Source organism: Sparus aurata, chromosome 6 (assembly GCF_900880675.1).
Source record: "Sparus aurata chromosome 6, fSpaAur1.1, whole genome shotgun sequence".
NCBI classification, from domain to species: Eukaryota; Metazoa; Chordata; class Actinopteri; order Spariformes; family Sparidae; genus Sparus; species Sparus aurata.
Genome location: NC_044192.1, coordinates 24,322,614 through 24,341,478, shown reverse-complemented (window position 1 = coordinate 24,341,478; position 18,865 = coordinate 24,322,614). Strand labels below are relative to the sequence as shown.

At 43.0% G+C, this 18,865-nt stretch overlaps 1 protein-coding gene across 7 annotated transcripts in view; it reads right to left on the bottom strand.

Annotated features, from left to right (window-relative positions):
- Positions 1–18,865, bottom strand: part of ppfia4 (PTPRF interacting protein alpha 4) — a 61,224-nt gene that overhangs the window by 20,761 nt on the left and 21,598 nt on the right. Inside the window, exon 1 of one of the 7 annotated variants that reach the window (XM_030419699.1) lies at positions 9,784–10,293. The exons of the other annotated variants lie outside the window; for them this stretch is intronic. Within the exon in view, the coding sequence (XP_030275559.1) occupies positions 9,784–9,846 (63 nt within the window). The 5' untranslated portion in view covers positions 9,847–10,293. Of the gene's footprint in view, positions 1–9,783; positions 10,294–18,865 lie in introns of those variants that run through there. 7 annotated transcript variants of the gene reach the window in all.

Here is an 18,865-nt window from a genome sequence, read left to right as displayed (position 1 = left end):
CTGCCTCTGGGTGTTTGGGAGCCATAAAATTACAGTAGCAACTGCACGAAGAAGTGGACTCGTGCCTAATGGCATTGTGTCTAACCAGAGCAGACAGTCAAAGTCAAGAAGCAGAATAAAAAATATCTGAATTTTGAATCTTGCATCTTGAGACACGTCCATTATGTATTAACTGTGACTACATGAAAGCAGTATGGCTGAAATAGGACGAGAATATGCCACATTCATTAGACTGATGTAAGCATATGAAAAATATGGTACACATCACGTCTGTGTGTTTTTTTTCCATTGCTAGCAAATGTAGTTTCCTTTTCTTTTATTTTCCCTTTTCTGAAGGACTGCAAGTGGGTGGAAAAGAATGTCTAAACATTGAGAGCTGTTGTGACAACACTGTTACGACAGATTTCATTTTGTAGTTCAGAAAGCAGTTGCCGGTGATTATAAAAAAGGGCTTTTCATTATTAAAATGAGAATGGATCTGATCATTCACAATGAGTTCGTAGCCGTGTGAGAAAAGTGTGTTTCACTTGAGGGCCATTTGATTTATTGATGTCCATTCTTCACACTCCTCAATGTTGACAGACGGCTATGCACTCCGCTGAGGCTTTTAAGCACTTGCGGCTCTCCAGACGTCCTCTATGGCCACATTTGAAAAACTCAACCAATGAGCGACTTGAAGTTGGACCATAATTGTTTCTGGTTGGTGGAGATCCACTCAGCCTGTCAGAAATGGCACTGTTCTGAAGCAGTCTTCAGTCTAGCATTCAGTCATCTCATACAGCACAACATAGAGTCTAGATGCAGTTCTGAGATACTATTCACCTCTTTGGTGATCCTACATCTTCACTGTGTAATTTTGATGTTGCAACAAGATAACGTCAAGCATTTGCACTAAGTAAAAGTCACCTCTGAGGAGTTTTTCTTAAGCTATCCACAACGTGCCACAACAAACAACTCATTATCTAAACCTCACAATGCCACCTAAAAGAATAGTGTGACATTTAGAGGAACACACTTTGCTTTTCTTGTTGAGAGTGAAATGAGCAGATTGACACCACTCTCCTATCTGTGCATTAAATATGAAACCAGCACCCGATCAGCTGACCTTAGCATACAGACCAGAAACACGTTAGTATGGCTTTGTCCCACGTTAAAATCCTAAAATGTGTCCCTTTTTGACAGAATATAGCTGTTTCCCGCAGTGTTCACTGCAAACACTAGTTACAGTGGCTTGCTGGCAAACAGCTAAACTAACCACTAGCTAATATTATTGACATTAAACAGTTGTGATTACAGTGATATATTGGAACCATATTTGGCCACAGGATCGTGTTCCCCCAGTGATTTATGCCCATGTTTAAGTCAAACTAAGCCAAGCTAAAATGAGCTTAGCTAACCAGCAGCTGACACACATGAGAGTGGTATCAATCATCTCATCAAAATCTTGGCAAGATAATGACATTTCCCTAAAATGTCATGGTATTCCTTTAAGCTAAACAAGACAAAAATATATCACGGCTCAATATGTTCCTCTTATGGTACATGAAAACTACTAAACAAATTGAAAATATATGCTCTTTTTGTGGTGCATGTAAACTATTTTTCAGTACAAAACTGTATGTCCCTAGGCCACAGTAGAGTGTGTCAATTGTGTTATCTCACATAGCTTCATCACAGCCATCTCCCACATTATTCAAGATAGTAGCCAGCACCACCTATTTCACAGCTCGACAAACAACCACCTACTGCAGATTTGATGGACATTTTATGCTCTTTTGGAGCTGTAAAGATGTGGCTCCATTAACTTTAATAGTTCTGGGGGAATGATGTGATGGATCTGCAGCACTATTCTGCTGTGTGTTTGGTTTTTACGGTGAGTTAACTTTAATGGCATTTCAGCTGGATGCAATTTTTCATTTTGGGGTGAACTAGTCCTTTAAAATCACAGCAGCATTATGAGATGGGTCTTGGGAAAACAAGTGAGCCTGAAAATGGTTGAATACAAACCAAAATCAGAGCATTTTAAAGTGTAGTAGTAGACGTCTCTGTGACAACGTCCTGTACTTGACTGAATATCTGACGTCTTTCAGCCTGATGTAGTATTCCACACCTGAACCATCGAGCTCTGCAGGAAAACTTTTAAAAACATTTCTGAAATCCTGACAATGTCAGGTGTCTTTTGCCAAAAATGATAAGCTTCACTGCTCTAGTCTGGGATTATAAAGTCTCCGCTCTCTGTCTGCCTCAGATAAATTAGCAGAAACTGATCCCCACACAAGTCTTTTCAGGTCAGTGTAAGCAGGGCGGTGACGCATCAGTCACTGCTTTTGTCTTTCTTGTACCACTGATATTTCCCGATTTGTCCTGCTGCTGTCTGACCAGTCAATTTGTATGTCAGAAGGTATTTACCGGACTCCCATCCCCGTACTTGAAACTATGTGCCTGTGTGATTTTCTGTTATTCTGTCTGTCACTGATAAGATTTAAACAATATGAGAAGTTACAGTGTACAAAAGAGAACTGAGCAGTGACTCACACACATTCTGCTGGAAGTTCATTTTTAATATTTTCTGGGGTGTGATGTCACTGTGTGCATGTGAACACTGTATGTGTGTGTGTGTGTGTGTGTGTGTGTGTGTTTGCATGTTGTTTTAACATCTCTTGGTGCTTTGTTGGCATTTCCTGTAAGCTTGGCTTTAGTCCGAACCAATGCCCAGAGGCTCATGCTCTCTCTGCTTGTCACAAACAAACACGCATACGCACACGCACGCACGCATGCACGCACACACACACACACACACACACACACACACACGTACACACCAACACACACACACACACACACACACACACACACACAGGGCTTTTAAAGTCCTGGTATTCCCTGCAGCCATGACACTGCAGTATTCGTCTCACATTTCCCACTCATGACCCAAAAACTGGGCATTACTAAGAAATACTTCTTTAGAGATGAACGTCCGACAATATTCCATTTTGCTGCCATAGCAAACAAAGATGGCGGTGCATAATGTTTCAGCCTTGGTAGACAATGCCATAACAGCAATACATCTGTCAATACATCGATGACTGTCCATCAAGAAGACAGGCGTGACAATGTTAACGTGAGGTAACATTATAGACTGGGGAACATACTTCAGACAACATTGTCATGTATCTTATATCTCGTCAGTGACAAGATCAGTCGTGATTAAGAAGTTGGTGGGCCCTGGAAGATTTTCTGATTTCAAACTGGGCAGTGTCATTCTGGAGAACAGCTGAGCTAAGCTAAATTTCAGCTACAAGACCAATGTGGTGGAGTAAAAATCACATTTGCTGCTGATGTGTAGTGTAGAATCATAATGTGACATGAAATGGCAATGTACTTAAGTACTATTTTTTTGTTTTATTATTTAGTATTTGTGTAAAACTGCTTGGCCGCTGATTATAGATAAGATATTAAAACAACCCCAAAGAGGGGACAGGCAGAGCACACACATGCAATACACTTGCTGAACTGAGTTGACGATAAGAAACAAAATGACGGAATCTAAGACAAACAAACACATACTTAAAAAATCATTAGAATTTCTGTTATCTCTGCACATCACTCTGCAAGAAAAGGTACGAGTCGGTGGAGAAGGAAGACAGATAGGGGGAGAGACGGGGAAGGAGCACTGGTAGGAAAGGGGGAAAATGGGTCAGCATGTTCATTTTACTTTCTTTTATTCCACAGGGGCGCACCAATAGACAGGAGCTCAGCCCAAATCCACCAACAGATGTTAGAGCTCACTGTCTCTTTCAATCGTGGCAAAAAGGCTCAACAGGCCACCTCTCATGCTCTTCATCTCCTCATCCCGTCATCCTCCTGCCTTTTAGAAGCTCTCTTCAGCGCCCCCCCCCCCACGCACACACACGCACGCACGCACACACACACACACACGCACACACACACGCACACACACACAAACAAATAAAAAATAATGTAAGAGACATCCACTGACAAATAACCAAGAATAGATAAAGGTATGAGTACATAACCTTTGTTAGGAGTATTATATAAGTGAACAGAGAGGTGTTAATATAACACATCACTGTCTAGACAAGAAAAACTTTTCTATTTAATTTCTTATGAAGGTCGGAAGCCCTCCCTCCCTCTGGCAGCTTCTGCCACTTTTCCAAACACCAACGCTATCACTGTGTGCACTATACAATCCTAGCCCCCCCAAAAACCATGTGGGAAGAATCCCAGGATGTTTATTCAACTTCACACAACAGTCAGATACAGGCGCAGCTCTTTGACAACACAACCTCGACATCTGTCAGAGAGTATATCATGTTGAGCGGAGAGAAGGTTCTGGGCGTCTTGAGGAACGCCGTTCTTCTGCCTCCAACCACAATGTGAGATAGCGAGCAGTTACCAAACAGTGCTGAGCCCAGACATTGTAAAGGGATTTCTACCCTTCGCTTCCTTAAGCAGTTTGGGATTATAGGATGGGAAAAAATGCTCTCTCTGTGTGTGTGTGTGTGTGTGTGTGTGTGTGTGTGTGCAGAGAGAGAGAGAGAGAGAGAGAGAGGGAGCGAGATTGGAGTGCAGTCGGATTAAAAAAAGTCTCTAACACACAATCCCCAAAAATGTAAGGTTTATTGAGAGTGTGCTTATCCCTCTGTATGTGTGCATGTGTGTGTGTGACGGTGAGTGTGTACTGTGGCCAAAGAGGTCAGCACTGTGGAGTGATAACACACACCTGAACTATGTCTGAAATCTGCCCCTCATTCACTGTAACCTTCAGGGTAAATCATAGGAACAGCAAAGTCCATGTTTGGATACCTACAGTGTCATCTCAGAGCACTGCATTATGGGTAAAACGTAGTGTGTCTTTGTGGGAAATTGTAGAAGCACACACCGAGCTGCAAACGTTGTGTGTTGCACTCAGTAAGCAGTCAGTTACAATGAAATGAAATGAATTTGAGCATATCCTCAAACTTCACTCCGACAATACTTCTGCACTGTCTGATGCAGATTAGTAAGCGTGACTTACTGTGTGAGTGTCGGAGTATGGGAGGCAGTCATCACAAAATGACGAGATCCTTTTTCAGTTTGCAAGTCATTTCCTGTTACGTTTTCATTTAGCTGTCAAAGTGCGGTTGAGGAAACTGACTGACTTTATTTTGAGGGCCTTCAATCATCTCACTGCCAACAGCATTCACACCGCTTGTAAAAGCTCCTGCGGGACATGCAGCGGTGTAGAGACGACTGTCGGTCTGGATCTCCTCTACATGCATCCTACAGAAGCTGCCTCAGTGTTCCACGTTTCCTCTCAAAGTTAAAACTGCTGGTAATCAGAGCAGATCGTAGGACTCTGGGGTGCACACTGACTTCACTGAAAGACTGTTTCATTTATTAAATGCATTCTCAACTCACTGGGTTCATTCTAACTTGTGAGAGTTGTTTGCTGTTCGTGATGCTGTTCTGTTTTTATTTTTATTTCTATTTATAGCAAACAAAAATGAAAATTAGACGGTACAGCAGTAGTTTGTATCTCACATTAACAGCCAGTCCGGCATTTTCAAAGATCCAGCAAACAAACAAGAAAGCAGACAAAAGAAAAATCTAATCAATTTAGGAAAATAACATGAACTGGGTCTCTGCTTTTCTGTGCATTAAACGCTTATGTGATTATTATTCCATCTGCTGTCTTCAGGACATGGTAGCTAAGAAGGTTGACCATCTAGACAGCCTATATCCATGTAGATTAATTTTTCAAGCCTGGCATTTTTCAACAGCACGGTCTTCAATTGCAGAGCTCTTTGGCCTTTCCGTTTACGAAAAAAATCAACTTCTCTGCAGCAATCTGATGCTCTTTGTAAATGCATTACCTTCATTTCAGTGCATTGTTTCCTGTCTCTGTTCTCACGTTCTCTAGTATCCTGACTATAATAGTTTATATACGAATACTTCAATCACTGAATCCCTGTCCAAATCCTTGTGAAGAAAGTGTTGCTATAAAACTGTGATCATCGTCTCTTTTATTACACAACCCTCTCAGATATGGGCTTACAATACAAAAGACAAATAATAGATGCCATGATAGTGTTAGTGCCTGGTTTATGACTTGTCGTGTCCAACTTAGGGTTTGTTCTTGCAGCACAGACGCTCTAAAGGAGAACAGATGAAGAAACAGGGACACATAATGTCCTTTGAGAGAGAGTTGGAGGGGAAACAACAAGGATAGCCAAACTGAATGATGAATAGAGATGTCAAAGATGAATCTACGAGGTGCTTTTGCATAGAAAGCTACCTAATGACACTTGAATTCTGCTGTGTTCAACTAAACAGTAGTTGATTTCACATTTTGTTTCTCATTTTGCGACCCATTTTTCAGATTTTCCACATAAACCGAATAAATGTTGTTTACCAGCTGTTAACTGTACAGCATCTGCTGTGCTCTGAATACAACATTTTCTTTTCTCCTTCAGAAAAAAGTCTCTTCCACGCTTGCTGCTCTCTCTGTCTACACTCACACTAACTCTCAGCAGCACAATGGAACAAGTTCAAACCTCTTCTCTGCCAGTTGCTCAAGGTCATTTGGTGAAAAAATAAGAGCACGCTAACACAAGTTGATTCAGCGAAGGCAAAACGGGAGTTGGAGAAGTGTACGACGGCACGCTCCATTGACAAACAACTCCAGGAAAGTATCGAAGCTTAAAGATACAGCTCCTTTAAAAGGATTAATGCACTGAACAACAAACAGCCTCTAACTTTATGGCAACATCTGCTATGTGTGGGCAGATATACAAGACAGGCAACTGAAGCCAAAACAAATATAAATCGATGAGAACAGTGAGGATGGGCATAGTCTCTGCAAGAGTCAGTCGGTGGGAGGAGAGGGAGGGAGGAAAATATGTGACTAAGCAGGATGGGAGGAGATGGAAACTGTAAACATGACTATTAACTCATTCACACATAATATGAATCACTGGACAGAGTTGTGGTGTGCTATCTAATTTATGCAAATGTGAAGACACTTACAGCTCAAGTGCACGTCAGCACCCAATCTGTGAGCGAAGTCCCATCTCAGTCAAAAATATGTTTTTCTTCTTGTTCCGACAGATGAATGTATGGGCTTCACTGTGCACAGTTTCACACTAGGAACCTATTTTTACAGCCATCAGCTGAAATGTTGCTCACTGAAAATCTGAATAGAACATCAGTGCCTATGAGCATGAACTGTGACATCACAAATAGTCCAGAACATCAGTTTCCTCATGCTGTCCAGTGCTGCAGCACTGTATTCCCCCTCCGCCTGAATGCTCTGTGTTAGCTCCTGTCTGTTTAAGGCCCCCCGCCCCGAAATGCAAAATCAATTCTTATGTACCAAACTAGCCACTATAGGCACAAATTATGCAAATATGCATGCTGATGTAGCGTGATGTCACAAAGTTATGGAACTTAAGGCGGGACTGTTGGTGTTGACTCCAACTTTCAAGATTTTTACCACATTCAACCGATATAAAACACTGAAAGAAATACAAAACAGCATAATAGGCCTCCTTTAAACACATATATGACCTCTAATCAAAGGGAAGCAGATTCTCATGGGACGAATATTATAATATGACCTCCGTGATTGGCAAAAATGGTAATTTGCGGTCGAATCTTTACTTCACGAGTACAGAATGGCAGATTTGCAAGGGATAAGGATCATAGACATCCTCTGCGGTTATTACAAGTGATAAGAGACTCCCAGGCAGAACTAGTCCCGTGCATATATGGCTTCAGAGTTGTAAAATGTACTGTATGCCTTAATACCTGTCTGGGGGGGACCTCTCACTCAAATCAAACAAGTATCCCAGGAAATGCTGACTGTATTGAACTTCATTGCTGTATTGTAAACAGACCCAGTAACCAAAGTAGAAAGCACTTAATTGATCGATTTTGTAGGAACTTTGTACAAGTCGTCACCAGTAAACCCACCGATATAATCATTTTCTGTGAAGAGTATGCAATCGCTGAGCTCCTTTCACTTGTGCGCACCAGAAGACTCTAAATGAACTCCGGTGTACATTGTGGTAATTCACTTAGCAGAGCCACACTGAAGATGAATGCAGAGTCGGTGACTGGAGGATGAGCGAATCCCCGGGGAGACTCAGATATCACAGCTCTGTAACTCCTCACCACTGCAGAGAGAGAGGTGGACTCGACCTTCCTCTGACAAATCTTGGTCTACACGCACACACACACATACACACACACACACACATACACACACACCACCACAACACCTTGCCTGGGTGTCCGCCCTAAGAAAGCAGTGAGTAATCAGTTGCCATGACGCCACCCTGCACACTGCATTCGTCGCCATGGCAATGTCTTATTAAGAAAGTGAAGTGTTTGAGCAGCGTACAAACTTTGCATGAACATTTCATCAGACGAGTGCAGATGCACATCCACCAGGCTACACGCTAAAATACACAACATTCACGGAGCCCGCTGAGAGATGTTCCCAGAGTGTGATGGTGTGACAGCTCTCGAGACGAGGGGGGATGAAGCCGCTGACTGCAGCACTTGACTGATCTCCACCCTGACTGGAGGAACAACTCACTGAAAACTTCCCCAAAAGCTTCCCTTCAAAGTCAGAACACAGAAAATATATTTTAAAAATGAAAAACATTAATTTGTGTTATTATTCATCCCGGCTGAGACAGATGTAGTAAAATTAGGCTTCTGGATCATCATTGTTCGTCGTGAGCAAATCGGCCTAAGTGAGGCACATTGGGGATAATGCCAAGACTGACTGAAGCCGTGCCAGCTCTGGACTTACTTCTGGAGCGCTGATAGCACTACACCAAACACGCCTGGTGTAAATACAACTCAGTAAATCCCTCTCTGAACACCTTGGAAAATAGGGATTTCGATGTGAAATCCCTGGCATAAGTGAATCTAGAAGAGTTTAAACACTTTTGAAGGGATTTAAATGAAACCTGGCAAAAACCCAACAACCCAAGCCTGTGAAAACATGCATATCAAAAGTCATTTAATACTCCGATTCTTGGCCAGAAAGTTGATTGATGCAGCAAAAGCGTTTCAGCACATCAGCTGTGTGTCTGTTTTCCCAAACATCCTTTTCTTGTGGTTCAGCAAACATAAGGTGACAAATCCTTGCAAGTTTTCCAACTTTCTCTCCTTCTCTTGGCCCGTTGAAGGCCTTCGCTCCAGAATAGGATCCATTCATTCGCCTCCCCTTTCATCATTAAAGCAAAACAAAACCTACAAAGAAAGAGGGGAAGGAAGGAAGAGAGGGGAACACTTCATCTACTCGGATGAAAGGAGCATCACAAAGAGATTTTGTTGTGCGTCAGTGCAGTCTGCCTCTTGCACCCATGCTGTAATAGACACAAGCTCGCACAGCAGAGCTCCCTGTCAGTGCATGACAGACATTTATCTCCTTTATTTTCTTGGACAATTGGAGGCTGAACACATGCTATGAGCCACATCAATCAGTGAAAAGCCTAAGTAGAGGAGGTGTGGCCACATTTCAAAACCGATATGCAATTTGCATCACTGCAAAAGCATTAATCAGTCTTTTGCAGTCTGATTGAGACATGGTGCTGAAAACAACGGAGGAGGAGGAGGAGGAGGAGGAAAGGCGGAGAGGAGGCCATGTCTCAGCCCTAGAAAAGAGACATTAACACTGAAATCAATACTCAGGCAAGGACACATGGAGACCACAGAGAAAGAGACAATCCTTCTACCGGTAACATCCACAACTGTACGCGTCCCTACCTGGTACATGTAGGTGTTAAAGTGGGTCCCATTCTGAAGGTGGATCTTCACTGTTGGGTTCATGGTGGAAGCTAAACATATCAGATCCCTCAGACAGACCCCCCATAAAAAGAGAGACACAAACAGGCAAAGAGAGGATGAGGAGTGATAAGAAGGAGGAGGGCGGAGGAGAGGGTTAGTTCCTCTGAGTCGTGGTCAACACTGAGTGCAGCAGGGCTAGATGAGATTCCTGTGCTGCTCCCGCTGCCCTCCGCCGGGGGACAAGAGCACTCCGCTATAGTCTGCCTGAGCTAACTGCAGCCGGGACGAGACACAGCCGGGACGAGAGAGAGAGAGAGAGAGAGAGAGGGAGGGAGAGAGAGAGAGAGAGAGAAAAGACAGGGTAGGGAGATGGATAAACAGGGACAGGCGGAAAAAAAGGGGGGAGAGCAGGGGCTGGTGGGGTAAACATGGATGATTTTGATCAGAGAGAAGGACAGAAATGATGAGGACGCAGGGAGGAGGAGGAGCAGGAGGAGGAGGAGGAGGAGACAGAGCGTGGTGATCAGCTGATGGAGGAAGGAAGAGGCAGGGTTTAGAGGAGGACTGCTGGGGGCTCAGGCCACCTGTTCTTTATTGCTCACACACACACACACACACACACGCGCACACACATACACACAAAAGTTGAGGCACTCTGAGGGAGTTTTTAAGTCATATTTGGAACTAATGCCAAGAATTAGCATGAAATTAAACGCTCTATTTCCTCCCAATAAAAACTCAAGTCACTGCTCACTCAACACAAATTCAAGAGACCCATTTTCCTCCACCGTGACATTGTGCGTGCTGATTCTTTCTATTTATAAATGGCAGCCTGTTTCGGCCCTCCTCTCTCAGTAGGATCTCGTGGTACGTGCACTTGACTGGAGTCTGGAACACCGTCCTGTGCTTTTACAGTAGGAACTGTGAGGTGTATTCAATCATCATATTGTTTGTTTTGTCTGGGCTTGGGTGATTCATAACCTCTCTATTGGGTGCCATGATGCACTTGAGCATCTCCATAACTGTACAAATTTTAATCTTATTCTACATTAGTGGGTCACATTTTCATGATCACAATAATGAAACGTATTGATGACGCCTGCGATGCCACAACTGTTTTGCTTTTTGCAGACAAAAACAGGCCGTGGCAGAACCACAAACTAAAGAGAAATCCAAAAACTAAACTAAGCACCGACCAAGATAAAACAGAGGGAACACAAGCAGGATACGCAGGTAAGACCTGAGGACTGGAAAAACACAGACTTAATTACACAGGGGCTAATTAACACGTGAAACACAGATGCACACAGATATCAGACGGGAAAAAAGCAGAGACGTGTTTCTACTTCCTGCTCTCCTGTGTTCCCAGTGTTCTGTTTCTTGGATTTTGGATCTTTGGACTGGCTTTCAGCTATATTGAAGCTTGTTTTTTTTTTTAGTCTGTCTGCTTCTTCGTTTTAGTCATTTTAGAAACTATAATACGCTATATTTCTAAAACCTTTACCACACTTTTTTGTGGATTTACCAAGATGTCTAACCGTGTTTACCAGGCAGGGAGTTGTGGGGACTTTCTGAATGTCAGAGTTTTCTAAACCTCTTTGAGTCTCTATCATGAGTGCCAAACTACATAATACACTAACACTTAACAGGAGTGCGCTTTAATACAGATTTTATGATTCACTGCAAACTTTGCTGAGTTACTTTGTTGAGTAGTTTCTTGCACTGTCATTAGTGTTATGCTTTGGTTGTGTGTCTACAGCAGGACACATCATCATGATGTTCCTACCTGGATCATATAATCCACATTTTATCTTGATAATGTTTTATATTTCTTTCTTCTATCCAACTTAATCTGTTCAGTCCTCAGACAGTATAATAAGCACACAGAGCCTTCAGGCCGGATAGCTGAAGCCAATGCAGAAGTGCCGTGAACATGCATTCTTTCTAATGGCTGGCGGGGGGCGGCGACTTTCCTAGTTGCAAATAGAAGTTTGATTGTATGTAAGCTTATGAGAAAAAATACCCTACTTCTCACTTGTTTTATTACCTCAGTGAACAGTTTCCTGATGGGTTTATGTTCTCAGTCGCTTGTCTCAAATCCTCCTCAATACATCATGCAGTTCATTTAGTAAAATATGCTCACATTTAGTGTAAAAATAGACGGTTAAGCGGGGTAGGCTTTGGGGCATGGCCACCTGTGATTGACAAGTCCCTACCATGGCATATCATCGGGTGCTCAGTCAGATCCAATCAGGTCCTCCTCCCTCTCATTCAAATATAGTCACTTCTGGCTCCAAAAAACCAAGATGGCGACGGCCATAATACCAAACTCAAGGCTTCAAAACAGAAGACAGTAAACCAATGTGTGAAGTCATGTTGGCTCTACCCACTAGTTACACATTGGAGCAAATGTCCAAATGTTTTGAATACCAAAGAAGTACAATTTTGCTTGATCTTGATTTTCGTGGCATTATGACCAAAATTCTAACCAGTGCACAGTGAGCAGGTCATATATACCATATACATTAACTCAGCTCTACATTTAAGTAACCTTTCATTCATCTGGTGTCTGACCCTGTACATACAGAACACACCATCTAACATCTGACCTGTACAGAGATGCAGTTTATTGTCCAGCTCTTACTTTTATACAACAGTTATGTTTTAAAGTTTGCTCTCTGCAGTTTTTAAGATGTCTGAGTCCAAGTACTTGTAAGTATCAACACGCTTGGCTGATAAAAGTTGACTCTGATTCCAGTTCTGCAGAATAACACCTCAGCTAAAACAAGTGTGTTACAGTAGAGTGTCTCCATGATTAAGTTATGAGCAGCATCTAATTAGTTACAACTGATTTGACTGTTCATTAATTTCATTCTGCATTTCTACCCCCTTAATTCATTCATTAATTCTTATCTCTCTATTCTCATGTGCTTCATCACTCATGGGGCCCCCCGCCTCGCTGACTCTATGCTCCACTTAGAAAAAACATATTAAAATGCTCATTCAACATCATAACCTTTGGGCCTGGCAGTGCATTAATGTAGAAACAGGAAAGAAAATGGTTCCTGTCTGCAGGTCTACTTGCTTTCACCTGGTTGTCAAGGCAACAGGGTTCACAGGAAAGAGAGAGAGGGATGAAACAGTGAGACAGACAGTCCCCACGCATTAAAACATCCTTTAGTGACTGTGCTGACTTCCACCATTAACTGACAGCAAATCACTGCTGGCTCGAGCCTCTGTGCTACATCCAGAGTAGCCCAGCACACCGGTCACTGCTGCCAACTGGGTTAGTGGTGAGAGAGAGACCCCTACTGGCAGCACCCGGTACTCACACAAAATAGTGGCAACCCAAGTCATCATGGTTAAATCTTGCACAGAAACAGGGAGAATATGCATGTGAGGAGGCTGGTTCCCCAGCTTTAGAGTACCAAGTGGTTTCCAGAGATAGAGGATGCTCTGAAATGAGTTTGACTTCATGCACACGCAGACACTCAGGTCCATTTAAGGAGAGGAGGGAATACAAGAGTGACAATAGAAGCAGCTAAGAATTCATGTCTGGTAATAACTTCTCATCTTTGACACCAGTGGGAACCAGACTTGGCAGAACCTGAGACTTATTGTCAGAGACGTGAACGATAAAAAAAAAAAAGAAAGCTCTGAACACACACCACAAAGCCCACATGCACGTCTGCAGCAACACTGACAAAAACACCAAAGACTTGACGTTCTCAAACATGTTCTGCAGCAGAACTGACAGAATGGGGGGACCTCTGACTATTCTTTTTTTGTCTTGCAGCCACTCACATTTTTCTCTCCTACCTCAGTCTCTGTCCTCTTGCTGTCGCCTAACTACACTTGATTACTTCTTTCACACTCTATCCACTCCAGCTCCTCCATGCTTGCTCTCTTATCCTTTTTCCCCCTCCTTTGCTCTTCCTCTCTCCTCCTCTCTTCCCCTATTTTTCTCAAGCGTTGCTAATCACAGCTGAACCTTCCCTTGATGGAGAGCAGCCATTTTACATCATAACATAACATGGAGCAGAGGGCAGGCCCCCCCTATCCTTCCACCTCAACCATCATACACCAGACACAACCATAAATAATCTCACAAATGCACATACCAAGGGGCCTGCACACTGTGGCCGGATCAGAAACATTATAATGAAAATGGTCATTGCCTTCTGCTATAAGTCTAACAAGAGAATTGGTAATGCTGATACGCTAACCCAAATGAAAACTACATTTACTGTCACTGTTAAAAATGAGACTGAGATAAGGCTCTATTTGCGTCTTCAATCAAAATCACATAAAATCAAATCAAATCAAATCAAATCAAATCAATACCACATGCATAGACCTAATATTAAATGTAGTTTTGGTCACCAAACGTAACTCCTGTCACTGTTTTTGCTGCCTTAGCACTGATTGCTGTTTTCATTAGATAATAAAAGTTAAAATGTAGTTTAGCACTATATGAGACAAAGAAAAGAGCCAAATTTCTCATTTGAGAAGCTGGGACCAGAACATTTTCTTCTACAGCCATGCTGGCTGCTCCTTGAGGTGATGCTTTCAACCAAATGCTAGCGTCTTCATGCTAACATGCTGGCATATTGCAAACAGTTTCCTTCAGATAACTTGAAATAGCTCAATGGAGGCTACATACGCGATGTCACAGTAGTGATAGTCACCACAGGTCACCGAGTGGCCAGAAGTATACTGAATGCCAGCAGTGTTACTATGTAAAAAAGTGCTGCAATCGTAATGTTCAGTTAACGTGGCAAGAAAACACAACACAACGTATCTCAAAATGTGAAAGGGCTGAGTTAATTTGCCTAACAAAAACTTCACGTCCTGTGATTTGACATTGTGATGTTTGTGCTGAAACGATATATTGTGCAGCCCTGTCACACATGTTATTGCTGTTCATCCTGAGGGGCGAACACATTTCATTACAATCCATCAATTAGTCGTTGGAGATACTTCCCTAAACCCAAAAAACGTCAAACTCATCACCATTTGTTTGTAGGCTCAATTCTGTGGACTACGAATGTCCAGTCAAATTCATCCAACAGCTGAGATGTTTCAGTCTGGATGGTTTTCATCGGACTGACCCGCTGACGGACCAGCACTCTCATGCTTAAATCAATGTCACAAGCACGGCTAAAAATAGCTCAAACAATTAAACGATGATCCCAGATTGATTGCAGAATTAATCGACTTATCATATAAGTTCTAATGTTCTAATCCTCCTGTCAGGCTGAGTCCAGCAACCGATATGATGAGGGGGGCAGCATGCAGTCTGAGAGGGCGAACCCAGGGGAAAAAGATGTCCTCAAGTTTGTTACTGCTGCTCACAAAGCTGTGAGCACACTGTTCGGACTGAAGCGACCTAGAACACTGGTTCTCAACCTGGGGGTTGGGACCCCTGAGGGGGTCGTGGGCTATTTTCTAGGGGTCGGCAGATGGTTGTGGAGAAAAACATAAAATAACATGATTTAGACTGGGGGGGGGGGATACTTTTTACATTGAGTTGCCTCTACCCAGTCATATAATTTGCCTTATAATTGATTTTATTGAGTGTGTGTGTGAGAGTCTCACATACAGGGCTGTCGGGCGGGGTCGTGAAGACCAACCTGACATGAAAGGTTGAGAAACGATGACCTTGACTATGATGTCCGCATTAATTTCAACACTGTTTCCCTATGCTATCCACACATCGGACACATCAGCACAATAATCACTCTGGGAAGATTTATCTGTCCTTCTAGGTCACCACCTTCCTCATCACCTCATTCTCTTGCTCCTCCTTCTGCCGATGTTCTCCTTAGTTGTTTTTTTTTTTTTTTTTTTTCCAGTCTCCTCTGTCACCTCCTCCCTTCTGCCCCCGTCTAAAGCACCTGTGTCAGCTCTGACTCTCTCCCCTGCTGTCCTCATCACTCAGTCGGAGCGCATGGCCTACCTTTCTCCATCTCTCCTCTACCGTGTCCTCCTCAGGCTCCTGGTCAGCCCAGAGGGAAGCCATTTACTACCACAATGCACACAATCATGGCAAACAACAGACACTGGTTGTATACTAGTCTCTCCCCGAAATGTGAAATTGCTCTTTCTATCCACGTACAAACATGTTGTTTTCACATCTTGAAACGAGATGTTAATCCCATTCTGTTTACCAGGAATAAAATAATCTCAAGTCTACATGAGTCTACATAAAAACAATGCTAAACCAATCTACGATGCACAGTTTTGGTCAAGTCTGGCTCATTATTCCTCCGTACTATACACAAACACATCGACTCATTCGCCGAAAAATATACAAGCCGACACACACATTCTCCAGAGACCACACAAACACACACACTCAGTCCGTCCCAGCTGCTCTGTTTTGTAGATGAAAGTGTGTCGTGGTTCTGGAGGAAAAGCAGGAGATGCATCAAACACAGCTGTATTAATATTAATTGGCACATTCAGAGTAAATAAACTGCTCCGAGGGTACGTGCAGTATAATTTTCAATAATCTGTTCTCTTCCCAGTTCTTAATGTGGCTAAAAAATGGCTGTGAGGAATGAGCAGCCAAGGTGTTGTGTGTTTGTGGAGGTCGGGAACGCTGCTCTTGCCCTTCACAGAGTGCAAACTGCAGTGGCAGGATGTAACTCTACACCACTGGGAGGGAGTGTGTGTGTGTATGTGTGTGTGTGTGTGTGTGAGGGTGTGTGTGTTTGTCTACAGTAAGTCTACCATAACTGTAACTGTAATGACAGGCACCTCTCATGGTACCTGTGGTGAGGCGTCACACTGCCGTCCTGTCCTTCTCCTCCAGCGTCTGTCCTTCTTACACCGGAAAACACATGAACGGAAACATGAGAATGGGACTGAATATAAAATTACTACTGGCGCTGAGCACTATTTGCACATTGCTGAGAATATGAATATATTGTAAAGATATAGTTGACTAATATTAAAGGTGCAAAATGCAAGAATTTCAGTTGAAAACAGTCAAAATGAACTCAAATTATCAACAGAATGTGAAGAAAGAAACAGTATTGATGTGTGTGTAAGGCCTACTGTGGTGCAGAGATATCTTCTCAAGCTAGCATGCTAACCAGCTAGCCCCAATCCATCCTGGTCCAAAGAGCCTGTGCTCGGGATGCTATAACACCCAACTCTTCCCAAGCTCCCTGTCCGAACCGCTAGCTACACAGCTAACTGGGCTAACTGGCTAACGGCAGCTACAGTTTGCAGCAGTTAGCGATTCCTCTAAAAATATGCAGGCCCGTATTTGGTTCGAGTATGAATTCAACATGTGGTAATTTCTTACATATTTCACCTTCAAAGCTGTGTCTGCCACAAGAAGACATATAGAATACTTGAAAATAAAACAGAAAGAGTCGACAGCTAATTCTCACACCTTGCACACAAACATGTTACACATACGTAACTCAGCTGAAAAGTGCTACTTTCGTGTGTGAAAACGCATTATATTTGCTTCTCTAGGTTTATTAGGTGGTTGTGAGCGGCAACTGATTATTCCTTTTCCTTAAGTCCATTAATTCATGTTCCTCTATCTGCCTCCTACACTTGATCACTCGTCAATTCTTCGTGGGCTCCTCCTCATCTCAAGTCCTCTTCCAGCCAGTGAAACTTATTAAATAAAAGGTGACACGAAAGCTCATCCGACATCATAACCTTTGGGAGTGCCAGGGTGTGATGTTGGCAGAGGGAGAAAGGAGAAAGTGAGAGAAAGAAGCACGGAGAATGTGTCATGAAATACTTTTTTTCACGCAGGTTCCCAAAAATACTCTGCTTTTCTTTTCATAGCTCATAAATGACACACATGCACACACACACACACATGCACGCACGCACACACACACATGCATGCACGCACACAATCCTTTGCAATTTTATAAAGGGTAAACTCCTTGGTGGATGTTTGTTGTGATTCTATAGATCTCTGGACAACAGGTACATACAAACATACAGTAAGAATCTGCCTCCAGCTTAGGAGCGCGCGCACACACACAAACACGCACACACAGGGAGCAGCAGCAGTAGCAACACACAGCTCTTTGAAAATTATTTGCCTCTAATCTGGTCCGTACCATTATGGCCTCTGTATGAAGCATTGCAGCCGCCTTTATGTGTGTGTGTGTGTGTGCGTGTGCGTTCACATCCATCACAAGGCCGTGGATGATTTATTTATGAAATGTGATTTTTCTTTTTTCTTTCTGGAGCTCTCCAGCCTTGTAACTCAAACACACACACTCATTCACTCTGTCACTTGCTCATACACACACACACGCACACGCATGCACACACACACACACACACACACAGAGGTCACTCTCAATCATACTTTGCTGTTACACTGATGTACAGTATTTGCTCTTCCAAGAAATGATTTTGTTTATTTTGGGATATGAGGATTTAAATCCTGTGTGTGTGTAATATGAACATGTTAGGGGGGATGGGGTCATTTAGTGTGTGTGTGTGTGTGTTTGTGCCTATATTGTGTTTATGTGGGTGTACGTGCGTGTGTGTGATTACTGTAGCGGCCCCTTATTTTTCCACCGGTTTAATCCCTCACAAAGTACCATTCCCTCTCCTTATGACTCATACAGCGGCGGCTCATTTTCACGGAGAAGTCAGGCGCTTTTTATGTCACTGTGTGTGTTTCTGTGTTTGTGTATTTTCACAAATGTTCACACTTGCAATAATCCCTGCGTCAGGGTCGTTTGGTCTCTGGTGTAATTACTGCCGCATGTATTGTGATGTCTGGATGGTCAACATGTACGCTGAACACTCCTCAAGGCGAGGGGAAATATTTATGCGAGTGGGTGTGGCGAGGATTGCGTGAGTAACTTCTCTGCCACTTCTTCGCTCTTTGTGTGTGTCTTTGTGTGTGTGTGAAGTGAAGCCAGTCACACTGAGTGACTGAGTGAGCTCATCTGTTCTGGGGGTCTATAAATATTGTAGATGCCATGTGCCTGCAGTAGACCTTCTCAGCAAGCTACTGTATGATGTCATCCTGGCACACCTCTAACCAACACACACTCACACAGCT